A 23,712-nucleotide genomic window follows, 5' to 3' on the forward strand; every position below is an offset into this window, starting at 1 on the left:
ACGAATGCTGAGTTGTCCAGAGGAGAAAATGGTTCATATGTACTAACTGGGTCAGAAACATTTCAGTGATGTAAGTCTTAAATCTACACACATTAAACAAACAAACAAAAATGTGGAGGTTCCATTCTCATTCTCTTACTTGAGTGACAAAGTGACTATGAGAGAAAAGGGCACCTTGAATAAGAAGAGATGATGTGTGGCATCCATGACATCTGGTGGCTTCCAAAAGATTCCAGCTAAGCAGCTGCCTGAGCTTACAGTACTTGCAGAGAACTATACTCCACCAGAGCTTGTCACCATTTCCTGTCCTCCTTTGTGCTTGCCCTATCCTAAGCACAATGGCACACCACAAAGCCAATAAAGATAGAACTCCGGACACCCTTTCATTATAGGGCTTCACTCCTGCTTTTATCAATAGTTGTTACAAGAAACAATATGAAGAATGGCTCTGCATTTTCTGTGCATTTTCCCCCGTCTTATGTAATGGCTTTTATAAGTGCCCACATAATAATTTAGTGCCAGGAAAAAATTGTCTCTCTCCTCTCACAAGCTGGTTTGTTTCCTTTTAGCAAACAATAAGAATTATATAACCCTTTGTTACTCACATTTTTGTTTTGTCTTTCAGGAAGTACAAAGATAAATTTCATGCTTAATTAAAATAATCATGTTTGCCAAAGTTTGTGTTTTTTTTTATTATAAGCTATTTCAAATCCTTTTTTAAAGTAGGAAACATAAATTATGAATAGAATAAGTCTCTCTCTCCTGCCTCTCACATAAGACCTATTCTGTAATCCAGCAAATAGCCAGAAGCCGAAAGTCAAACCAGATCTTCCCTTTCCTTTAGTCAAAAATCTGGTTCCATCGATCCAACAACCTTCATGAGTATTTTGTGCCCTCTCTCCGCTCTTTATAACCCTATTACACTGTCTTGGTCTGGCTGTTTTTATTGTAAAGTTTCCATTTTAATCTCTCTGCTTTCCTTCTCTCTTATATGCATCTACCATCACAAAGATTTCTAACAGTCTCTCTCATCTGGTTCAAAATTCCTCAATGACTCCCTATTACTGATAGAAGACTATATTACATCATTCATATACCATGTATGAACTGGCCCTCTATATTTACTTAGTCTTATTATACCTTTCCCCTAAAGACCCTCCCAAAATACCTGCTCCTCTCTCAGGGTTGTTCACCTCAGGAACTGGCCATTCACCAGCTGTCCATACCCCAAACCTTGCAGTATGCACATCTCCTCTTTCTGTCACATTCTATCCAAAACATCAGCAAGTTCTATCTGCTTCACCTGACAACATAGTCAGATGCTACTGCCTTGCACCACCTCAAATGCATTCACCTAACCTAGCTCACCATTATCTGTCACCTGGACCACTGCAACAGCCTTCTGACTGACTTCTCTGATTCTACCATCAGACCCCCTAAAATGTACTCTCTTTACCAAAACCACTAGTTGCCTTTTAAGATACTTAAGATCTTTTTTGTGTGTGTGTGGTGCAGAGGATTTAACCCAGGACCTTGCATGCAAGGCAAGCACTCCACCAACTGAGGTATATCCCCAACCCTATATTTACTCATATTTACAAGCTCCTTGAGGGCAGACTTTTGTACATGGATATACCCCTACAGCCTAGAATAATGCTTGGCTATTGCCAGCACTCAGTAGATACTTATTGAAAGAATAAAGACATAAATGATAGTTTAACAAAACTGAACTATTTGTAGCCCTCAAAACACCCCGGGTTCTGAAATGCTTCTGGACTACGAGCTATATAGAGAACTATAACAATATAAGATCTGAAGCCATGATGATTTGTCTGTCATAGGTATGGACACACACTCATGTTGTAACATTTCCTACATGGCAGGAGGTAGGCCACCCTACTCCTTGAGGACAGAGCCCAGGCTTCACACTTTGCATCTCTCTCATCTCAATAGCTGATGGTGAGGATGACATGTCACCAGTGTGACCAGTGAAAGAGTCCTATGTTTCAGATTTAGAACTTGAGCCAAGAAAAGCTCAATATTCCTGGAAGCTAATCCAGGTCCTCAATGTCCTGGGCATCTATTATCAGAAGGCCCAAAATCGGTATACATTTTTACTCATAATAAAACAGTAGTCTGTCGTCATATCCAAAGCAATAAAACTGGTATAAATAGACTTCAAAATCAATATTCACATACCTGCTTGTTTAGCTTCAATACAGGCAATACTTATTTCTTCTTTCAAATCCCAGTTTTCATTGGCTATAGCTTCCCCCACTTTAACAAATCTTCCAACTGCCAGGTTGACGGCTTGTCCCACACGCTGAATTGCTTGCAGAGTTTTATCAGACTTTTTGGTGTTATCTTTATGATTAATAAGTGTGGTAATCTAAAAAGATAAATGCAACTAGCTTTAATTTTTTTTTCTTTGAGACATAATATTTGTATTTATTTTTGAGATAGAGCAGAACAATTCAAGACACAGACATGAAGACCAAACCAGGCTAACAAGCATGTTTATCTCCTCAAACATCATCATTTCTATGTGACAGGTATGTTGTTAAAAGTTTATGCATGAGACCAGACTTTTTTCTCTTTGTTCTTTTTAGTTATACATGACAATAGAATATATTTTGACATATTATACATACATGAAGTATAAACTTCCCATTCTTGTGGTTGTACATGATGTGGAGTTACACTGGTGATATATTCACATATGAACACAGAAAAGTTATGTCTTGTTCATTCTACTGTCTTTCCTGTTTCATGACCCTCCCTTCCACTCATCCCCTTTGTCTAAAATCCAAAGTACTTCTATTATTCCCTATAACCCGCCCCCCCCACCCGTTGTGTGTTAGTATTCAAATATTAGAGAGAACATTTAGCCTTTGGTTTTGGGGGATTGGCTTATTTAGCTTAGGAAAATTGTCTCCATTTACCCATCCATTTATGGGTAAATGCCATAATTTCATTCTTCTTTATGGCTGAGTAATATTGCATTGTGCATATGTGCCATATTTTCTTTATTCATTCATCTGTTAAAGGGCACCTAGGTTGATTGTATAACTTAGCTATTGTGAATTGAGCTGCTATAAACATTGATGTGGCCTCGTCACTACAGTATGTTGACTTGAAGTCCTTGAGTATATATCCAGGGTGGGATAACTGGGTCAAACGGTGGTTCCATTCCAAGTTTTTTGAGAAATCTCCATACTACTTTCAGAGTGGTTACACCAATCTGCAGTCCCACCACCAATATATGGAGAGTGTACCTTTTTCCCCACATCCTCACCAACACTTATTGTTATTTGTATTCTTAATAAATGCCATTCTGAATGGAGTGAGATGAAATCTCAATGCAGTTTTAATCTGCTTTTCTCTAATTAAACTAGCTTTAATTTTATCTCAACTTTTTAAGATGTATCACATAAGAAAATCAAGCATAGCAGTGGACTAGCCAAATAGATTAAATCAATATATTAATAATTTTAGATATTTCAACCCAGGGACAACCAGCAAAGTATCTTGCATCATTCCTCAGAACAATACTTCCATTAATTACGATTCCAAGTGCACCTGAGGGCAATTATCTGGGGCACACAGTTCTAGCAGCTCTCCAGATCGTTCAATAAAATCTTAGGCAGGAGAAAAGAAGGAGAGGCTAAATCATTACATTCACAGAACTCACAGAAAACCAAGTACTTCAGGTCTAGCTTCCTCTGCCACATCCTGAGCCACTGTGAAGGTGAAGCCACCTCTCCACTGCAGTCCACACCATGGCCTACCATAGTACATGGGTTGTACCAAGTAGTACACGTGCCACATGTAGTTACAGAATTAATTAAATATTTAGCATGACCAGTGTACTCTATGTTTTGTTCTCTCTCAATTTTGTTGCACCAGTCTCAAAGTAAAATAAATACCAAGGGTTTTAACACTTGGTCTCAGGTCCCCAAATTTAAAAAAAAAAAAAAAAAGATAACAAGTTCAGATCACTGAAACATATTTTTTAAAAAATATTCAGAAAACTAATACATGAACCATGTGAAGTATGAAAAATATTTATTAAAGAACATTGCATGAGGGTTGGGGGTAAAGTTCAGTGGCAGGGTATATACCTAGCATGGATAAGGCCCTGAGTTCCATCCCCAGGTTCATGAAAAGAAAGGTACATGAAAAACATAGATTCTAACTATTAATGTATGCAGAATTTAACTTTGAAATTATTTATATAGCACATTAACAAAGACCACAATAGAGAATTAAGAGAAGAGAAAGGGAATCACTCTTATCCTTGTATGTCAGGTATTAAGAATTTAGAATAGAAAGGCCTCGATTTGAATCTTTTCTCTGCCATTATCTAAATGACCTAGCAAAATATCCTTAATCTCTTTAAATTTCCACATCTACAATGTTTCGCAACATAGTTTTAGTATCTACTAGTTGCCCTGAGGGGGCATGGGTAAGACTCATAGGATCCTGCTTCCATTAGGTTTACAGTATAGAAGCCCAATAATTCCATCACACATAATGTATTTGCTGCACACTATCATATGCCAAGTAAAATTTTAGGCAATGATGAACAGTGATGAAGAAAACAAAGCCACTGCTTTCATGGAATTGGCGTTCTAATGGAGGAGGTGGGGAGATACAATAATTACATAAAGGGGTCACCAAAAATTTTAATGCCACCTTGAGGCCCTAAGCAACTCAGTGAGACCCTGTCTCTAGGTAAAATACAAAAAAGAACTGGGGATGTGCCTCAGAATGCCCAAGTTCAATCTCCAGTATACCCCACCCCCCAAAAAAATGTATAGAGGAGGTATGTACAGACTTAAGTAGCCCAACTTCAACTTTTGAAAACATATTCATTTATTTTTAGGAAATGATTTATTTTAATAGAAATCTGTAAAATGAAATAAAAGTTGAAAAAAATAAGCTCATATGTTAAATGTTAAACCCTTTAATCCACTAAGACCAAGCTAGTAAATGCAAAGACTAAGAACAGAGAAAGCACAATCATCAGCAGTGAGCCGTTGATTGGTATCCCTTTATTGGAAAGCAAGTTGACGATTTGTGTTAAATGTGTTCATAACTCTTCACACAAAAATTCCATTTTGGAAAATATTGATAAATAAAATAATATAAAGTATGGAAATAATAAAACAATGGGAAATGAAAAAAACTTTAATGTAAATGCTATGGAAAATGTTTAAATAGAATAATATGATTTAAAGAATCTGTGTAGCTGCTTGAGATTGTTTGTCTTCCTTCTGTGAGGAAAAGAAATTTAAGCAGAGATCTAAATAATAGCAGGTAGCCAGGCTGGTGAACACCAGGGAATAAAGCGTTCTAGGGAGCAGGAACAGTCAGGGAATGAAGGGTAGGAATGAAGAGCAGGGGTAGGAATGAAGGTCAGAGGTGGTCAAAGCACATTGAGCAAGGAGGCAAGTGTAAAACCGATGTCCAAGACAAGCAATGGTAAGAACTAGCCATGGAAGGCTGGAAATTGGAGTCAAGAATCTGTTTGATTCTATGCATCACAGGAAGCTACTGAAATGTTTTTAAGTGGTATGATCTCTGTAGTGGTATTAAAATGTCTTCATAAATTCTCTCATACTTTTCCCTTGAAAACGTGGAGCCTCATCTCTCTCCCCTAGAGTGTGGGCTCATCTCAAATAACAGACCAGAATGGAAGCAATGGGGTACTTCTGAGGAAAGGTCACAGAACACACCCCGACTTCCACCTCACCTGTCCACTCTTTAGGATCAATCACAGTAGGAAAAAAAACAACAAAACTGCCATCTCATGGAGGCACTCAAACAAATCCATGGAGAGCCCCACAAGGTGAGGACTTTGGACAACAGGAAGGAAAGGACTGAGGTCTCCTGCCAACAGCCAGATGAGCAAACCGGGGAGCATATTTCCAGGCTCAGTCAAGCCTTTGAACTGCTACAGGCCCAGCCAAACATCTTTATTGCAGTTTCAGGGCAGACTTGAATCCAGAACCACCAAGTAAATAACTCCAGAATTCTTGGCCTACAGCAACTGTAAGATAATTATTATTTTGAGGCATTAAGTTTGGGGGAATTTGTTTCATGTCAATATACAACTAATACCAATTTTGGAACCTGGTTTGAAGTAACTCGATAACAAAACCTAATATGTAAAAGTAGCTTTGAAATTGGTATGTGGAAGTTGAATGGACATTAAGGAGTGAGTCAAAGCACCAAATGTCCATGGTGGATGTAGTTCAGTAGTAGAGCACTTGTCTGGCATGCAAGAGGCCCCGGGTTTAATTCTCTGAATAATTTCTTAAAAAGCTAGAAGATTGTTGAAGAAATTTTGTAGAGCACAGTAATTTGTGCTCTACAAATCTGCACACAACAAAATATCTTACACTGGGTAATTTATGAACACCAGAAATTCATTACATAAGAGTTTTGGAGGCCAAGAAGTTCAAAATTAGGGCTCCATAAGACTCAGTGTTTGGTAAGGGCCAGCTCTTGGTGGATGGTGTCTTGGCATGGTAGGAGGGGGAAATAGGCTCCTTCGGCCTCTTTTATATTAGTCTCATTCATGACCTAATCACCTCCCAAAAGTTGATAATAGCACCAGGGCAGTTACAAAATATCAGTTGTGGGAAGAAATCAAATCATTATAGACGTTATAAGAGAAAGCTTAATGAAAAGTGAGAAAAATCTCAATAGAAAACAGAAAAGGGGATCCTTCTTATGTAGTATAGAAAGAAGAGAGTGTATCTAATGAACTCAGTGATCTAGCTAAGGAGATGTCAAAGAAGACTTGGAGGGTGCTACCAGGCTTTTTCCTACTGATTACAGTAAAATCCAAGAGAAGAGAAAAGTTAAAGGAAACACTGTGAAATAAAAGCAAGAGCTGGCTCAGAGGTAGAGCACTCGCCTACCATGTGTGAGGCACCAGGTTCAATCCTCAGCACCTTATAAAAATAAAATAAAGATATTGCATCCACCTATAACTAAAAAATAAATATTTTTTAAAAAGCATGCCAGAACTTACTCATTTTGAAAATTTATAGCCAAATAGTACAACATGCTAAAATTAAGAAGGGCTTCTAGGCAAAAATCTGTCAAGAAAGCACGATCTAAAGACAAAGGTAAGGATATAACTATAAATCTTATGCTACAATCTCAGTATGAGCCAAAGAAACAAGTTTCCTAAGACACTTAGAGGTTTTGTTTCTAAGCAGTTCCAGCAGAAGCCCAGTTAGAGAAGAGCTTATCTCAAAGAGACTTGTGGATATGGCTTTTGTCTAATTAATACACTGAGTCCAATATGACTCAGAGACCAACATCATAAATATAATTATATTGGCAAAAACATCATCAACTTGAATAGAACAAAAAAAAGATTGATACAAAATGAAAGGAAGCTTTTATACCTCCAAGCTTCCATGAACAAGCAGCAAGCTGAGAAAACTATCAACTGCAAACAAGGGCTACCTTTCATGAAAGAGGACAATGCCAACAGGATGGCAAAAGGAGAAGGCAATGCCAAGAGTGATGAAACATTATTCTTAGGACTTGAGTCAAAACCAAGGAACTATCAGTCTGTGCCCAGGGGGATTTCAGAATGCTATAAACCAAATAGCACACCAAGCTAAAATTAAGAATGGCTTCTAGGCAAAAATACAATACCTATTCTCTCAACTTCTATTTGCCCTCTAAAAAAAAGAGAGAGAGAGTCTATAGTGGTTATCTTATAGAACAACTACATAAATAAGATGCCTCATCTCACCAAGCACAGTGGTGCACACCTGTAATCCCAGCAACTCTGGAGGCTGAGGCAGGAGGTTTGCAAGTTCAAAGCCAGCCTCAGCAACTTACAAGATGCTGTCTCAAAAACAAAAAGGGCTGGGGGTGTGGCTTAGTGGTTGACTCTGTGTTCAATCCTCAGTACCAAAGAAAAAAAGGAGGAGGAGGAAGAGGAAGAGAAGGAGAGAGGTAAGGAGGAAGAAGGGAAGGGAGGAGCAGAAGAAAGAAGAGAAGCAGCAACAATAGCAGCTATCACCCCCTTGTTTGGACCAGATCTAGATGCCAATATCCTGGATTTCTAGTTGATGCCATAGCTTTGGGGAGGGCTAGGACAGGAAGAGGCAGTTAGCAGATGGGATGAAAGTAAATAATGTATAACAGAAGTTGGAGTATGGAATCTCTAAAATATGTCCAGAGTCTCATGCTCCTCTTCCTGACTGCAGGCTGAACTTAGCCACTTGTTTCTAACTAAAAGAATAAAGCAGAAGTTACAGTGTACCCCATCCCATGAAGATCAGCCACAAAGTCACCGGCAGCTCCCTTTTTGTCTCTAAAGTTATTCCCTCAGGGGAAATTAGTTCCTATGTCATCAATACACTTGACCAGCCCAAGGGGAAGGCTCCTGGTAAGGAAATGAGGTTTCTGCCAATAGCTACCAAGACTCTGAGACCCCATTTAACAGACACGAGTGATCCAGAACAACCCAAATAAGCCACTCACACATTCCTAACTCAGAGAAACTGAGATAACAACTGGTTGGTGTTTTAAACCGTTATGTTTGGCAGGGGTTGGGGGTACTTTGTTATGCAACAGTTAACAACCAACACAATATTAAATGTAGGGTTTTTTTACTTTTTAAATTAATTTATTGGGGGGGGGGGTGTGCCTTGCATTGAACCCAGAGGTATTTAACCACTAAGCCATATGTCCATCCTTTTTATTTTTTATTTTTGATACAGGGACTTGCTAAATTGCTTAAGCCCTTGCTAAATTGCTGAAGCTGGCTTTGAACTTGAAATCTTCCTGCCTCACCCTCCTAAACTGATGGGATTTAGGCATGCCTCACCACACCCAGCTCAAATGCAAGTGTTTTAAAAGAACTCTCTGGGGGCTGGGGATGTGGCTCAAGCGGTAGCGCGCTCGTCTGGCATGCGTGCGGCCCGGGTTCGATCCTCAGTACCACGTACCAACAAAGATGTTGTGTCCGCTGAGAACTAAAAAAACAAATAAATATTAAAAAATTCTCTCTCTCTCTCTCCTCTCTCTCCTCTCTCACTCTCTCTTTAAAAAAAAAAAAAAAAAAGCTACCAGAGAAAAGAGACATTCAGGGGTAAACCAATTAGGTTAACGACTGATTTCTCAGCACAGACTTTGAAAGCGAGAAGATCCTGGAACAATGTATTTCAAACGCTGAAAAATAATGGATTTCAACCAAGAATACTGTATCCAGCAAAATTGAGCTTCAGATTTGACAACGAAATTAAAATCTTTCACGATAAACAAAAGCTAAAAGAATTTGCAGCAAGAAAACCAGCACTGCAAAGCATTCTGAGCAATATACTACAAGAAGAGGAATTGAAAAATAGTGCCCAAAACTAACAACAAGAGGTATCTCAGTAAAGGAGGAGGAAAATAACCAAAAAAGTAAAACTAGCCAAACTAAAATAAATAAATAAAGAAGCATGACTGGAAGTACAAATCATATCTCAATTGTAACTTTAAATGTTAATGGCCTAAACTCACCAATCAAGAGACATAGGCTAGCAACCTGGATCAAAAAAACAAGTCCAACAATATGCTGCCTTCAGGAGACTCATATGATAGGAAAAGACATACACAGGCTGAAGGTAAAAGGTTGGGAAAAATCATACCACTCACATGGCCCTCGGAAGCAAGCAGGAGTGGCCATACTCATATCAAATAAAATCAACTTCAAACCTAAGTTAATTAAGAAGGATAAAGAAGGACACTATATACTGTTAAAAGGGACCATCCACCAACAAGACATAACAATTATCAATTTGTATGCACCAAACAATGGAGCTGCAATCTACATAAAACAAACGCTCCTCAAGTTCAAGAGTCAAATAGACCATAACACAATAATTACGGGTGACTTCAACACACCGCTCTCGCCATTAGACAGATCCTCTAGACAAAAGCTGAATAAAGAAACTATAGAACTCAACAGCACAATCAATAACCTAGACCTAACTGACATATATAGAATATACCAACCATCATCAAGTGGATACACGTTCTTCTCAGCAGCACATGGATCCTACTCAAAAATAGACCATATATTATGCCATAAGGCAAATCTTAGTAAATATAAAAGTGTGGAGATAATACCATGCACCATATCTGACCATAATGGAATGAAATTGGAAATCAATGATAAAAAAAGGAAGGAAAAATCCTACACCACATGGAAAATGAACAATATGTTATTGAATGATCAATGGGTTACAGAAGACATAAAGGAAGAGATAAAAAAATTCTTAGAGTCAAATGATAATACAGACACAACATACCGGAATCTATGGGACACAATGAAAGCAGTTTTAAGAGGGAAATTCATATCCTGGAGTTCTTTCATCAAAAAAAGAAAAAACCAACAAATAAATGAACTCACACTACACCTCAAAAACCTAGAAAAGGAAGAACAAAACAACAGCAATTGTAGTAGAAGACAAGAAATAATTAAAATTAGAGCAGAAATAAACGAAATTGAAACAAAAAAAACCATTGAAAAAATTGATAAAACTAAAAGTTGGTTCTTTGAAAAAATAAATAAGATAGACAAGCCCTTAGCTATGCTAACAAAAAGAAGAAGAGAGAGAACTCAAATTACTAATATACGGGATGAAAAAGGCAATATCACAACAGACACTACAGAAATACAGAAGATAATTAGAAAGTATTTTGAAACCCTATATTCTAATAAAATAGAAGATAGCGAGGATATCGATAAATTTCTTAAGGCATATGATTTGCCCAGATTGAGACAGGAAGACACACACAATTTAAACAGACCAATAACAAAGGAAGAAATAGAAGAAGCCATCCAAAGTCTACCAACCAAGAAAAGCCCTGGACCTGATGGGTATACAGCGGAGTTCTACAAAACCTTCAAAGAAGAACTAATACCAATACTTTTCAAACTATTTCAAGAAATAGAAAAAGAAGGAGCTCTTCCAAATTCATTCTATGAGGCCAACATCACCCTGATCCCAAAACCAGACAAAGACACTTCAAAGAAAGAAAACTACAGACCAATATCTCTAATGAACTTGGATGCAAAAATTCTCAATAAAATTCTGGCGAATCGAATACAAAAACATATCAGAAAACTTGTGCACCATGATCAAGTAGGATTCATCCCTGGGATGCAAGGCTGGTTCAATATACGGAAATCAATACATGCTATTCACCACATCAATAGGCTTAAAGACAAGAACCATATGATCATCTCGATAGATGCAGAAAAAGCATTTGACAAAATACAACATCCCTTTATGTTCAAAACATTAGAAAAACTAGGGATATCAGGAACTTACCTCAACATTGTAAAAGCTATATATGCTAAACCTCAGGCTAGCATCATCCTAAACGGAGAAAAACTGAAGGCATTCCCTCTAAAATCTGGAACAAGACAGGGATGTCCTCTATCACCACTTCTATTCAATTTAGTTCTCGAAGTACTAGCCAGAGCAATTAGACAGACAAAAGAAATTAAAGGCATAAAAATAGGAAAAGAAGAAATTAAATTATCGCTATTTGCAGATGACATGATAATTTACTTAACAGACCCAAAAGGATCCACAAAGAAGCTGCTAGAGTTAATAAATGAATTCAGCAAAGTGGCAGGATATAAAATCAACACGCACAAATCAAAGGCATTCCTGTATATCAGCAACAAAACCTCTGAAATGGAAATAAGGAAAACCACTCCATTCACAATATCCTCAAAGAAAATAAGATACTTGGGAATCAACCTAACAAAAGAGGTGAAAGATTTATACAATGAAAACTACAGAACCTTAAAGAGAGAGATAGAAGAAGATCTCAGAAGATGGAAAAATGTACCCTGTTCATGGATAGGCAGAACTAACATCATCAAAATGGCAATATTACCCAAAGTTCTCTACAGGTTTAATGCGATGCCAATCAGAATCCCAAAGACATTTCTTGTAGAAATAGATAAAGCAATCATGAAATTCATATGGAAAAACAAAAGACCCAGAATAGCAAAAGCAATTCTAAGCAGGAAGTGTGAATCTGGAGGTATAGCGATACCAGAGCTCAAACTGTACTACAAAGCAATAGTAACAAAAACAGCATGGTACTGGTACCAAAACAGGCAGGTGGACCAATGGTACAGAATAGAGGACACAGAGACTAATCCACAAAGTTACAACTATCTTATATTTGATAAAGGGGCTAAAAACATGCAATGGAGGAAGGATAGCATCTTCAACAAATGGTGCTGGGAAAATTGGAAATCCATATGCAACAAAATGAAATTGAATCCCTTTCTCTCGCCAGCCACAAAAGTTAACTCAAAATGGATCAAGGAGCTAGATATAAAAACAGAGACACTGCGTCTGATAGAAGGAAAAGTTGGCTACGATCTACATATTGTGGGGTCGGGCTCCAAATTCCTTAATAGAACGCCCGTAGCCCAAGAGTTAATGACAAGAATAAACAAATGGGACCTACTTAAACTAAAAAGTTTTTTCTCAGCAAGAGAAACAGTAAAAGAGGTAAATAGAAAGCCTACATCCTGGGAACAAATTTTTACCCCTCACACCTCAGACAGAGCCCTAATATCCAGAATGTACAAAGAACTCAAAAAATTAAACAATAAGATAACAAATAATCCAATCAACAAATGGGCCAAGGACCTGAACAGACACTTCTCAGAGGAGGACATACAATCAATCCACAAGCACATGAGAAAATGCTCAACATCTCTAGCAATCAGAGAAATGCAAATCAAAACCACCCTAAGATACCATTTCACTCCTGTAAGATTGGCAGCCATTATGAAGTCAAACAACAATAAGTGTTGGCGAGGATGTGGGGAAAAGGGCACACTTGTTCACTGCTGGTGGGACTGCAAAATGGTGAGGCCAATTTGGAAAGCAGTATGGAGATTCCTGGGAAAGCTGGGAATGGATCCACCATTTGACCCAGCTATTGCCCTTCTTGGACTATTCCCTGAGGACCTTAAAAGAGCACACTATACGGATACGGCCACATCAATGATTATAGCAGCACAATTCACAATAGCTAGACTGTGGAACCAACCTAGATGCCCTTCAATAGATGAGTGGATAAAAAAATTGTGGCAGCTATACACAATGGAGTATTATGCAGCACTAAGAAACGACAAAATCATAGAATTTGCAGGGAAATGGATGGCATTAGAGCAGATTATGCTAAGTGAAGCTAGCCAAGCCCTAAAAAACAAATGTCAAATGTCTTCTTTGATATAAAGAGAGCCACTAAGAATAGAACAGGAAGGAAGAGCATGAGGAAAAGACTAACAGTAAACTAAGACGAATGGGGGGAGAGAAAGGAAGAGAGAAGGGAAAACATATGGAAATGGTAGGAGACCTTCAGTGATACACAAAATAATAAGAGGTTATGAGGGGCAAGGGGGTGGGGGGAAAAAAGGGGAGAGAATTGAACAACAGCAGAGGAGGTAGAGAGGGATGTTGGGAGGGGAGGGGAGGGGAGGGGGGATAGTAGGGGATAGGAAAGGTAGCAGAATACAACAGTCACTAATATGCCATTATGTAAAAATGTGAGTATGTAACAGAAGTGAGTCTGTATTATGTATTTGGGGAGTTCAAAACCCAATTGAGTCAAATGTATGAAAGATGATATGTCTTGAGCTCTGTAATGTTTTGAACAACCAATAAAAAAAAAAAAAAAAAAAAAAAAAAACTCTCTGGCTCCTAAGATTAGATTAGATTAGTTAGAGAGCTGTTGCAATAGTTCAAGCAAAAGATGATGGTAGTGTGAAATAAAGTGACAATAGTCAAGGGGAAGGAAAACCGGTGAACTGGGGAATATCTTGATGGATTCAATTGGTTTGTATCAAAGATGACCCCTAAATTGTGGTATGAGAAACAGACTAGATGGAGTAACACTAACATCTCTATGTGGCAGGCGCATGAAAGTATCTAATTTAACCCTCATAATAATCTTAGGACATAGGTACTGTGTCCTTTATACAAATAAGGAAAGTGATGCTAAAATGTGCTTATTTAAAGTCACACAGTTAATAAGGGATGGAGTTGGAATTTGGAATCAGGTTGACTCCAGAGACTGTACTCTTGAACACACTACCCTGTAAAGTTGCACAATGACTCAATGAAAGGAGTACTATTATTGTCCCCACTTTACAAATGAGGAAACTGGACATCAAGGAGATTAGAAGAGTTAGGAATTATATACAGATATTCTACTTGCAGAGCCCAGTTTTAACTACTGAGCTACACTCCCTTCTCTGCCTTAATGTTAACAGGATTTAATGCAGTGATGAAAGCATGGGGTATAACTTACTACCCAATGCATGGTAAGCATTCAAAGGCATACTGTGTTTTTTCTCTTTGATCCTTATATATTATTAAAGAAAACAGGCTGAGTAAAATCAAGCACTTGGCTTACACAACTAATAAGTAGACTAGAATATGAACCCAGGTTAATCTGACACCAGAACCATCCAGTACTCTTTCCTTTATTGGAGATTTTCAATTTTTATTATTAGTAGTATTATTATTGAAATAGAATCCTTTCTTCCAAATAAACTAAGAAACAGGAAATAAAATAAAAAGTTACCTAAAAGCCCACTATGTAATCACATCAAAGAAGAATTGTTACAGTTCATTTTTGTGGATGACTGTGGGTCATGGTGCTGGGAAGCAGGATACAATTACGAAACGTATTGGCACCACCTATGCCATTCTCCACACCTGGTGAGTTTTACCACCACTGACTATTTTAACCTACCACCTTGGAAGATTCTGGAGTGAAAAGGAGTGGAAGTTGTTGCTTGGACTGAATATGTCCCCTCAAAATTCACATACTGAAATCCGATGCCCCACTGCTCAGGCATTAAGAGGTGGGGCTTTGGGAGGTGATTGGGTCATGAGTATGGAGCTCTCAAGAATGGCTTTAGTGCCCTTATAAAATAGTCTCCAGAAAAAACCTTGCCCTTTAAGGACAGTGAAAAGACTCCTGTCTGTGATCCAGAAAGCAGGCCTCACCAGACACAGAGTCTGCCAGCATCTTGAGATTAGACTTCTCAGAACTGTGAGAAATAAATTGCTTCAAATGGGGTAATATGTCAAGATCATTGTAATGTTTTGAGCAACTAATAAAAAAATTTAAATAAATAAATAAATTGCTATTGTTTAAGATACCTAGTCTATGGTCTTTTTCTTATAGCAGCCCAAAGTATGAGAGTTGTGTTCATTAAATCTTTTATTTACATAAAGTTTTAAATTTTCAATGATAAAGGAAAGATCCTGCAATCAGGCTAAAATACCAACCATTGTTCAGTTCCCAAGCACACACTTGGCTTTCACTGCAAGCATCCTCCCCAGTGCATTATTAGGTGTGGCTGTCTTCCTCTTACTCAAAGCAGTGTGGATAATGTTTGATCTAAATACAGATATGACATTTAGGGGAGCTAAGTTGACTCAATACATTACTTATTAAAAGAACTACATTTGCCAGGTGCCATAGCTCACATAGTCAATTCCACCCACTTGGAGGCTGAGGCAGGAGGATCACAAAATCAAGGCCAATCTGGGCAACTTAGCAAGACTCTGTTTCAAAATAGGAAATAAATAAAAAGTGGTGCTGGGACTGTGGCTCAGTGGTAGAGCATTTGTGTAGCATGTGCAAGGCCCTGGGTTCAATCCCCAAAACCACCAAGAAAAAAAAAAAATCTTCTTATTTCCTAAAATTATTTTCAATCTTGTATAAAAAGGGAGTTTTAAAAGTTATACATGATTTCATTCAAAAGAGAAAATAAAAAATATAGGAAAACTTCAGGAAATAAAAATCACTAATAATCCTATAACATTGTGAGCATTTTGGCATAATTCTTTCCAGTCTTGTCAGTCTTGCTTTATAAATATACAAACTTAAATATATAGTTTTATAAAATTTAAATTAAACTTCAATTTCCTTAAGCAAAAAATAAAACTAGCTAATATTTATTAAGCACAACAGTACCAGGCACTAGACAATAGATTTTAAGGCTTATATCTCTAATGTCTAATAGGTACATAATACTACTACCCTCATTTTACAGATAAAGAACATGAAATTTGAAGAGATTAAGAATTTGCCCAAGGTCACAAAGCCAGGAAGCTGTCTCTCTTACCTACAAGGATCAAGGGGGAAACAGCTATGAGAGTGCTTTGAAAAATCATATAAAATAAAATTTCAGCTATTACACTTGAAAAATAGGCAGCATATTAAATTGAGAGTCACAAGTTGGAGTTTCCTGACAAATCCTAAAAATGTTCCAGAAAGAACATCTAAATGAGCCAGAAAAGAGGGCAGAAAAGGCATCCCATGGAGAAAGAAAGAGGATCTGATGTATTAAACTTTGCAATGGAAGAAAAGAATAAGAAATAGGGCTTACTTGATACCTTCTGACAAAGTGTGTCATGAAGTACAAATTACAAGAAAGTATATGCTAGCAGTTAAAAGCATGGACTCTGCCTGGGTTTGAATCCTGGCTCTGCCTCATGACCATGCAGCTAGTTCTTTCTGGGACTGTTGTCATCTTTAAAAATGGGAATACTAATAGCATCCATCCCATGAGGTTATTGTGTGGAAAAAATAAATGAGTAAATGTAAAAGACTGTATTTAAAATAGTGCTTGTTATACAATAAGCGCAACCTAATTGTTATACATCATTACACTGGTTAGATTTCTAGAATCTCTTCTTTACTCATTTTTGTGACGTTTTTAATTTGTAGGAAAACTGACGGCAAATCCTAGATTTAAAAGGACTTTTTTAGTTTATTTACTTACTTGTGGGGAGTCAAGAAAGCAAATTAAGGAAAAAAAGAACAAAGCCAATTTACTGTTTGGCTTTTTTTATCTTTGCAATTAAAAACACTTATATCTACATACATAAATTGGCAAACAGCAGAGAAGACCCCTCATCTACTTTCTGAAAAAAGGATTCTAAGTGTTTCCATGGTGATACAGAGAGAAAAGGGAAAATGAAATGAGCTACCTTAGAAATGTAAAGGGTCTAGAAATGGTGAATGCAGGACATCTATCACAGACAGGAAAAGACCAGTAAGTAGTAGAATAACATTCCGCACTAGGGTGGAGCTCTGTGGCAGATATCCTTCTTCCCTTCCTTGGATAAAAACATTTTAAGACCTGGAATGTGAGTTTTGATAGGAATAAAGTGATTATTAAAGGAGGTGGGTAGTTGCTGTGCAGAACATATTTTTGGTTCTTAGCCTGGGGCTTTTCAAAATGTGTTTGAATTTTAAAATATGCAACAGACAAGTACATGTAATATAAATATGCACAGTTTAAAAACATGAAAGGAAGACCCAAGTACCCACCACCTAGTTTAAGGGGGAAATGCCAATACCTCTGAGAGCCCATGTGTCTGTCCTGCAGGCTCCTCCCTGTCTATATCACTGTCCTCTCTCACCCCAGAAGATACCACCTGATGTAGCATTCATTACTCCCCTAAAACTGTTGCACATACAGTGCAGCCTTAAAGGATGTATGATTTAATTTCACCTGGCTTTGAACCCTAATTTTTTTTCACTCAACATTATTTCATCCCTATTGATAATTACAGCTGTGGTTCATTTTACTGGCACAAAGTATCCCCACTGGATGAACACTGCACGATTTACTCAGATATTTACTGTTAAAAGACATCTGGGTGGCTTCCAGTTTGGGGTTATTACAAGTAAAAAATGCTATCCCTATTCCTAGAAATTTTTCTAATATGTATGCAGGGGTTTCTCTGGAGGTAAAGACTTGGAAGTGGAGTTACTGGGCCATTGGTAACACCAACTTTTATATTAAGTTTACATTTATTTTTGGTTTATTTTTTATAGTGCTGGGAGTCAAACCCAGGACCTTACCCATGCTAAGCACACTAAGCACACCAAGCTACATCCTCAACCTCTACCTTCAATTTTAATAGATTACACCAAAATGTTTTCCAAAATGGTTCTGACATTAATGTTTCCACCATCTCCACTTTCCCCACCAACACTTGTTCTCATTGTGGTTCATATTTCTAATGAAATTGAATTTCTTTGTAATTATCTTTTATCCATTTGTTTCCTCTTCTGTAAGATAACCATTGGTTTTAACAGCTTTCAACATCTAATCTTTTTATTTTTGCTTCATTGGAGTATTTTATTCTGGACTACTAATCATTTCTTGGCTATCTGTGTCGCAATCATATTCTCCCACTTTATGGCTTATCTTTTCACATTCATAACGTCTCTAAGTTTTCATTTTTGAGTTATGGGGATTAAACCCAGGGCTTCCGACATGTTAGGCAAGCACTCTACCACTAAGCCTTGTCCCTCACCCTTTTTGTTTTATTTTTAAGACAGGTCTCTCTAATTCAGTTGCCCAGACTGGCCTCAAACTTGCAATCTTCCCACCTGAGACTCCCAAATAGCTAGGATTACACAAGTGGCGTATAATGATTATACCTGGCTTGTCATGTCTTTTGATAAACAGAGGTTCTTCATTTTAAAGGAATCAAATTAATTAATCTTCTCTTAGTTTGTACTTTTGGTGTAGTAAGAAATCATTTCCCATGATAACATAATAATGATATTGCCCTATTTTTCTGTTTATAAGTCTTTACTTTCATATTTATATACTTGTGGTTTTTTTGCTTTTTCTTTGTTTCTTAGAATTTTTTTTAACATAGTGCAAGACAGAGACCCAATTTCATGTATTTCTATTTAGATAAATTATCACAATCTCATTTTTTACAGTTCTTCCTTTCCCCACTGATCAGAAACTGTCATTTACCAAGTCTCCATGCAGGTCAAGATCTGTTCCAGGTATCTCTACTATAGTTTTTTTCTAGTTTGTCCTCTTTGTTCCTCTTTTCACATTATAGCTTTATAATGTCTTGAAATCTGGTAGAGCAAGTCCACCCAACTTGTTTCATTTCTCACTATTCTTGGTCCTTTGTTATGTAAAATTTTAGAACTGTTTAAATCAAATTCTACCCAAAAATCCTAATAAATTTTTCATTGGGATTGCATTAAATTTGTAGGTCAATGAAGGAAACTGAAATATGTCTATAACTTCATGTCAATCTAGTCATGAATACAGTATTTTTCTCTCATTTATTTAACTCTACTTTGGCTTTTGATAAAAGTTTTAAATTTTCTTCATAAAGTTTGATATCACTCTTTTGAGACACACATTTTTCCCCTAGGAACCTCATATTTTGTTCTGTTGTTACTATATCTGGCTTTAGAAGTATTTTTCTGTTAATTATTAATGTAGAGGAATAAAATTGATTATAGTACTCCATATTCTGTGAAGTTGCTGAACATTTCTAATTTTTATCATTTATTCATAGCCTCTTTTAAGCTTTCTATGTAGATAATATCACAATGACATTTTTTATTTTTCCTTTCCTATCTCTATACCTTTTATTTCTTCTCCTTGTCTTATTGTACCAGCTAGGGTTTCAAGTACAGTGTGCTAGTCAATAGTTGATTATAGTTTTAATAGAAATGTTTGTTTTAAATCTGATTGTTGCTATATTACTGTAACTTTTCTGTAGATGCTCTGTTAGGTGAAAGAAACGTTTTGTTTTTTTTCTACTAAAGCTTGTTAGGTATTCTTGATCATGATTAGAAGCTGCATATAACTAAATGCTTTGTCTGAATATTGTTAGGAACATATATTTTTTCTAGTCTGTTAAGACAGAAACTGTACACATTTTTCTAATACTGATACCATCTTGCATTTCTAGAATAAGACCTATAACTAAGAGAGTCAAAACAGTAAGACAAAACCAAAATAGAAACTCTCTATTAAACTGTACAGTGCTAATAATATTTATTTACCCCAAGATCTTGTCTCTTCCAAAGCATCGTTCCTGATGCATCCATGGCTTTCTATTTTTTCTTTTGAGACAGGGTCTGACTAAGTTGCCTAGACTGGTCTGGAACTTTTGATCCTCCTGCCTCAGCCACCACTCCACCCCGCAGGTATCTGGGATTATTGGTGTGCACCATCACTCCCAGATATCTGTGCCTTAGAAGTTCTCAGAGCACTTAACATTTGATGATGTTCATTTGATACTTGGAATGGGATAGTCTATACATGTCCTATTTACCAACTAAAATGTATGCCCTTAAAGAGCAGCAACTAGTAAGTAAGCACATAATAAATCCTTGCTTACAATTACTTAAAATAGCCCGGCATAGTGGTGCATGCCTGAAATCCCAGGAGCCCAAGAGGCTAAGGCAGGAGAATCTTGAGTTCAAAGCCAGCCTCAGCAAAATCAAGGTGCTAAGCAACTCAGTGAGACCCCTGTCTCTAAATACAAAATAGGACTGGGAATGTGGCACAGTAATCAAATGCCCCTGAGTTCAGCCCCTGGTACCCAATTTAAAAAGAAAAAAAACAAGTACTTACAATATCCTTGTGTGGATATTTTAAAAAATAGATAATAATGCAACATCCTTAGAAAAATAAAACTTCTAGATATGTTTTTTAGAGAACTGAAGTTTTAATCTCCTAACACTCACTGAAACTATCAAACTGTTCTAAATTATACTTCACACTTTCCTACTCACCTTTTTTACAGAGTTTTCTACCCATGCTTCATACTTTTTTTTATATTAAGTGAAACAATTTTTTCTTATTGAGGAGAATTATTAGGAATATCAGTTACAGTATTGCGATAGAGAAACAGCTGTGCATAATGTGTGGGATGCAGAAACTAAGCCATTGCCCTGACTTTGACAGGAGGAGGGAAAAAAAACAGGTATTTTTCCACTGTGGCACTGACCTCTAATTAACTCTCAGCTGCTATTCACTTTTGCTCCTCTTTCTCCCCACCCTTTCACCCCAGAATTATACAATGTATCTCCTAGGACTCAGGTTTTTAGCAGTGATACTATAAAAAGTTATCATTTCTACAGATAACCTGTAAAAAAATTGGTTTTTTCCACTGTTGACTCTTCTCTGTACATGACAGCTGACTTCATCACTGCTTCCACTCTCTAGAGGGGACACAGCATACAGTAGTAGCTAAACACACAGCTCTGGAGTGATGCTGCCTGGGTGCAAACCTCACTTTAGCACTTGGGAGTTGACAGTCCTAATGACAAGTTACTTGATTTTTCTCTTCTTTAATTTCCTTCTCAGTATCATGAAAATATACATTTATCTACCTCACAGAATTGTTCTAAGAATGAATGTTCTATTTCCAAAGTGCTTACACCATAGCCTAGCATATAATATTATTAAATAAATGAATAACATAGTATAAACTCCATTGCTCTCCTGTCTCTTAAAACTGTTTCAGTGTTTCTCACTCAGTGTTTCAGTGTTTCTCACTCTCAATCAGTTGGTGATTGTCCTGGTGGTGGTGGTGGTGTTTTAGGGGAAGGAAAGATACAGACACTACTAAGGACAGAAAGTAGCAGACACTACTAAGGGATCCCAGCACTTCATCCCACTGGTCAGTGCCTCCATCAGATAGGAAGGAGAGGAGGCCCAGGGAGGGTCACTGCTCCATTAGCCATGTGAAACAGGTGAAGAAAATGGGCTGCATATTTAAATAATCAGCATAACAATAATTTAGGGACAAGGAAGACTGCTGTTTTCAAATGTTTACAAGGCTGGGATGGAGAAAAGGGAGCATTTAAAATTCTACAAACAGCTTCAGTCTCCCCATCACTGAACATGGTTAATCAGGGAATACTGGTGGCCAGGTATCAAGGATGCTGTAAAAGAGAATTTTTTTTTTAATGCAGAGTTGGATAATTTAATATTTCTTCTTTCTTTAAAATCTTGATAATCCTGTATGAGTCACCAAGATGTTACAATCTAGGTATGAGTCACGCATCATCAATGCGCTGCTTAAGAAGGCACATAATTCTTCAGTCCCCACAGTGCTTGGCACAGTACCACAGATCTAAGTGAGGAATTCTAGCCCTCGGGCTATGTATACCTCAGCTCAGAGTTACAAAATCTCTAACACTAAGTGCACCAGCTAGCTGATTCCGGACTTCAGTTAGGACCGACAAATACAACAACGCATCCTGAAGTGGGATTTGGCCCAGAGGTGTGCGTCCCGATTAACTCTGAGGCAGTCCTTCCCGTCACCCTTCCAACACGCCGGACAAACGCAGGCAGAAGGGGGCAGACATGTCGAGGGGATAGGGCTGGGCGAGCCCACACACGGCAGGGGAAGGGGACAAAGGCCTCTGGAGAGCACGCTGGACTGGGAGGCTGGTAGGAAGGACCTATTTCCAGCAAACCGCCGGGGCTCCGGTCTGGCATGCAAGCTGATGACCGCAACTGGCCGCCCAACGGCCACTAACCAGGTCCTAGGGTGCCGGGGGCCCCGCGGTGGTCCTCTCTACCCGCGGGCTGGGCCGAGGGCCCGCAGAGCCGCAACCGCGAGGCGGGCCCCGGGGCACAGGCGGGGCGGCACCTGCGAGGCTCCGCACCGCGGTCCCGCAGCCTCGCTGCTCAGCGCGCTGTGCCGGGCCGCCGGACTCGGGGCCGTCGAGTCCCGGGCCGTCACGGCCTCGGCCAGCCCGCGACCCCACTCAGGGGGTGGACCCCGGCCGCAGCGCGCGCGCGGAATGTGGGGCAGCGGCTGCCTCCCGCCCCGCCTGGTCCGCCCGGGTCGCGCGAGCTGCCGCCGCCATCGCGGACCGCGCGGGAGGGAGAAGAGGGACCGCTCCGGGCGCCGCTTTACCTGAGAAACCAGCGGGAGCAGCGTCTGCTCCACCGACCGAGTTTTGATCTCGAGTTCCGAGTCGAAGGCGAAGCCTGACGGGCCAGCGGCGTGGACTGCTCCAGTACCGGCGGGGCCGGGACAGGCAGCCATGACCCCGCGTAGGTCTTGCAGCCCGCTCTCCGCGCCGCTGCGGGCCCGCGGCCCACAGCCAGTCAGCCCGCGGCTCTGCGGCCGCCGCACTGCACCCGCGCAGCCCGCGGCCCCGCCCCCCGCAGGCCCCGCCCCGCGCCCCACCTACTCCAGTCGGCTCTCCCAGCCCCGCCCCCTCTCCCGGCCCCGCCCCCTTCCCTCGGCGGCGGGTTCCCCAACTCTCCGCAAACCAGAAGCACGACAGCTGAGAGCCTCCCAGGAGGACAAGGTCCCTGGCAAAGTTTCCCGTCTTTCCAATAGATAACGTCCGAAATCAATTCCAAACCCCCGCAAAAGTTTCCGGAAGGGGCGCTGGATTGAAACTGCTAAAGCAAAACCAGAATCAAGTCAGGGGGCGGGGCCTTTCGTCTTTGAGCCCCTTGGGAAGGTCCCTTTTCCACCCTTATTTTATGCCTGTATTTCTAGTACTTGGGTTGAAAATGAAAACAGTTGATGACGCGATAGGGAATATCTGGGTACTCGGCAAGAAGATGGTATATCTTTCGGGCTGTTTATTCTCCAAAACAAAATTATGCATGAAAAAGCGTTGTCTATTGTCCAATCCTATTACTTTTTAAACTTAAACTTTCAAAATTAATTTTTCTCCAGGGACAGAGTGGTTTCTTAACAGGTCAATGCAAAGATTATCGTTGTGTATTTCTGACCATAGTCACTGGCAAGCCCAAATTTTACTTACACAGAGCCCAGGTGATAGGAGGGAATGTGGAACACCCCTTTCTTTTCCAGA

At 39.0% G+C, this 23,712-nt stretch overlaps 1 protein-coding gene across 2 annotated transcripts in view; it reads right to left on the bottom strand.

Moving 5' to 3' along the window:
* Ctnnal1 (catenin alpha like 1) overlaps nt 1–23,041 on the bottom strand; it is a 66,526-nt gene extending 43,485 nt beyond the window's left edge. For both annotated transcript variants that reach the window (XM_078047923.1, XM_078047924.1), the window contains exons 1-2: nt 22,794–23,041; nt 2,200–2,389 (exon numbers count right to left, since the gene is read on the bottom strand). In XM_078047923.1, the coding sequence (XP_077904049.1) occupies nt 2,200–2,389; nt 22,794–22,925 (322 nt within the window). In that variant the 5' untranslated portion in view covers nt 22,926–23,041. The remainder of the gene's footprint in view (nt 1–2,199; nt 2,390–22,793) is intronic.
* Between the last annotated feature and the right edge of the window lie 671 nt (nt 23,042–23,712).

Source organism: Ictidomys tridecemlineatus, chromosome 4 (genome assembly GCF_052094955.1).
Source record: "Ictidomys tridecemlineatus isolate mIctTri1 chromosome 4, mIctTri1.hap1, whole genome shotgun sequence".
NCBI classification, from domain to species: domain Eukaryota; kingdom Metazoa; phylum Chordata; class Mammalia; order Rodentia; family Sciuridae; genus Ictidomys; species Ictidomys tridecemlineatus.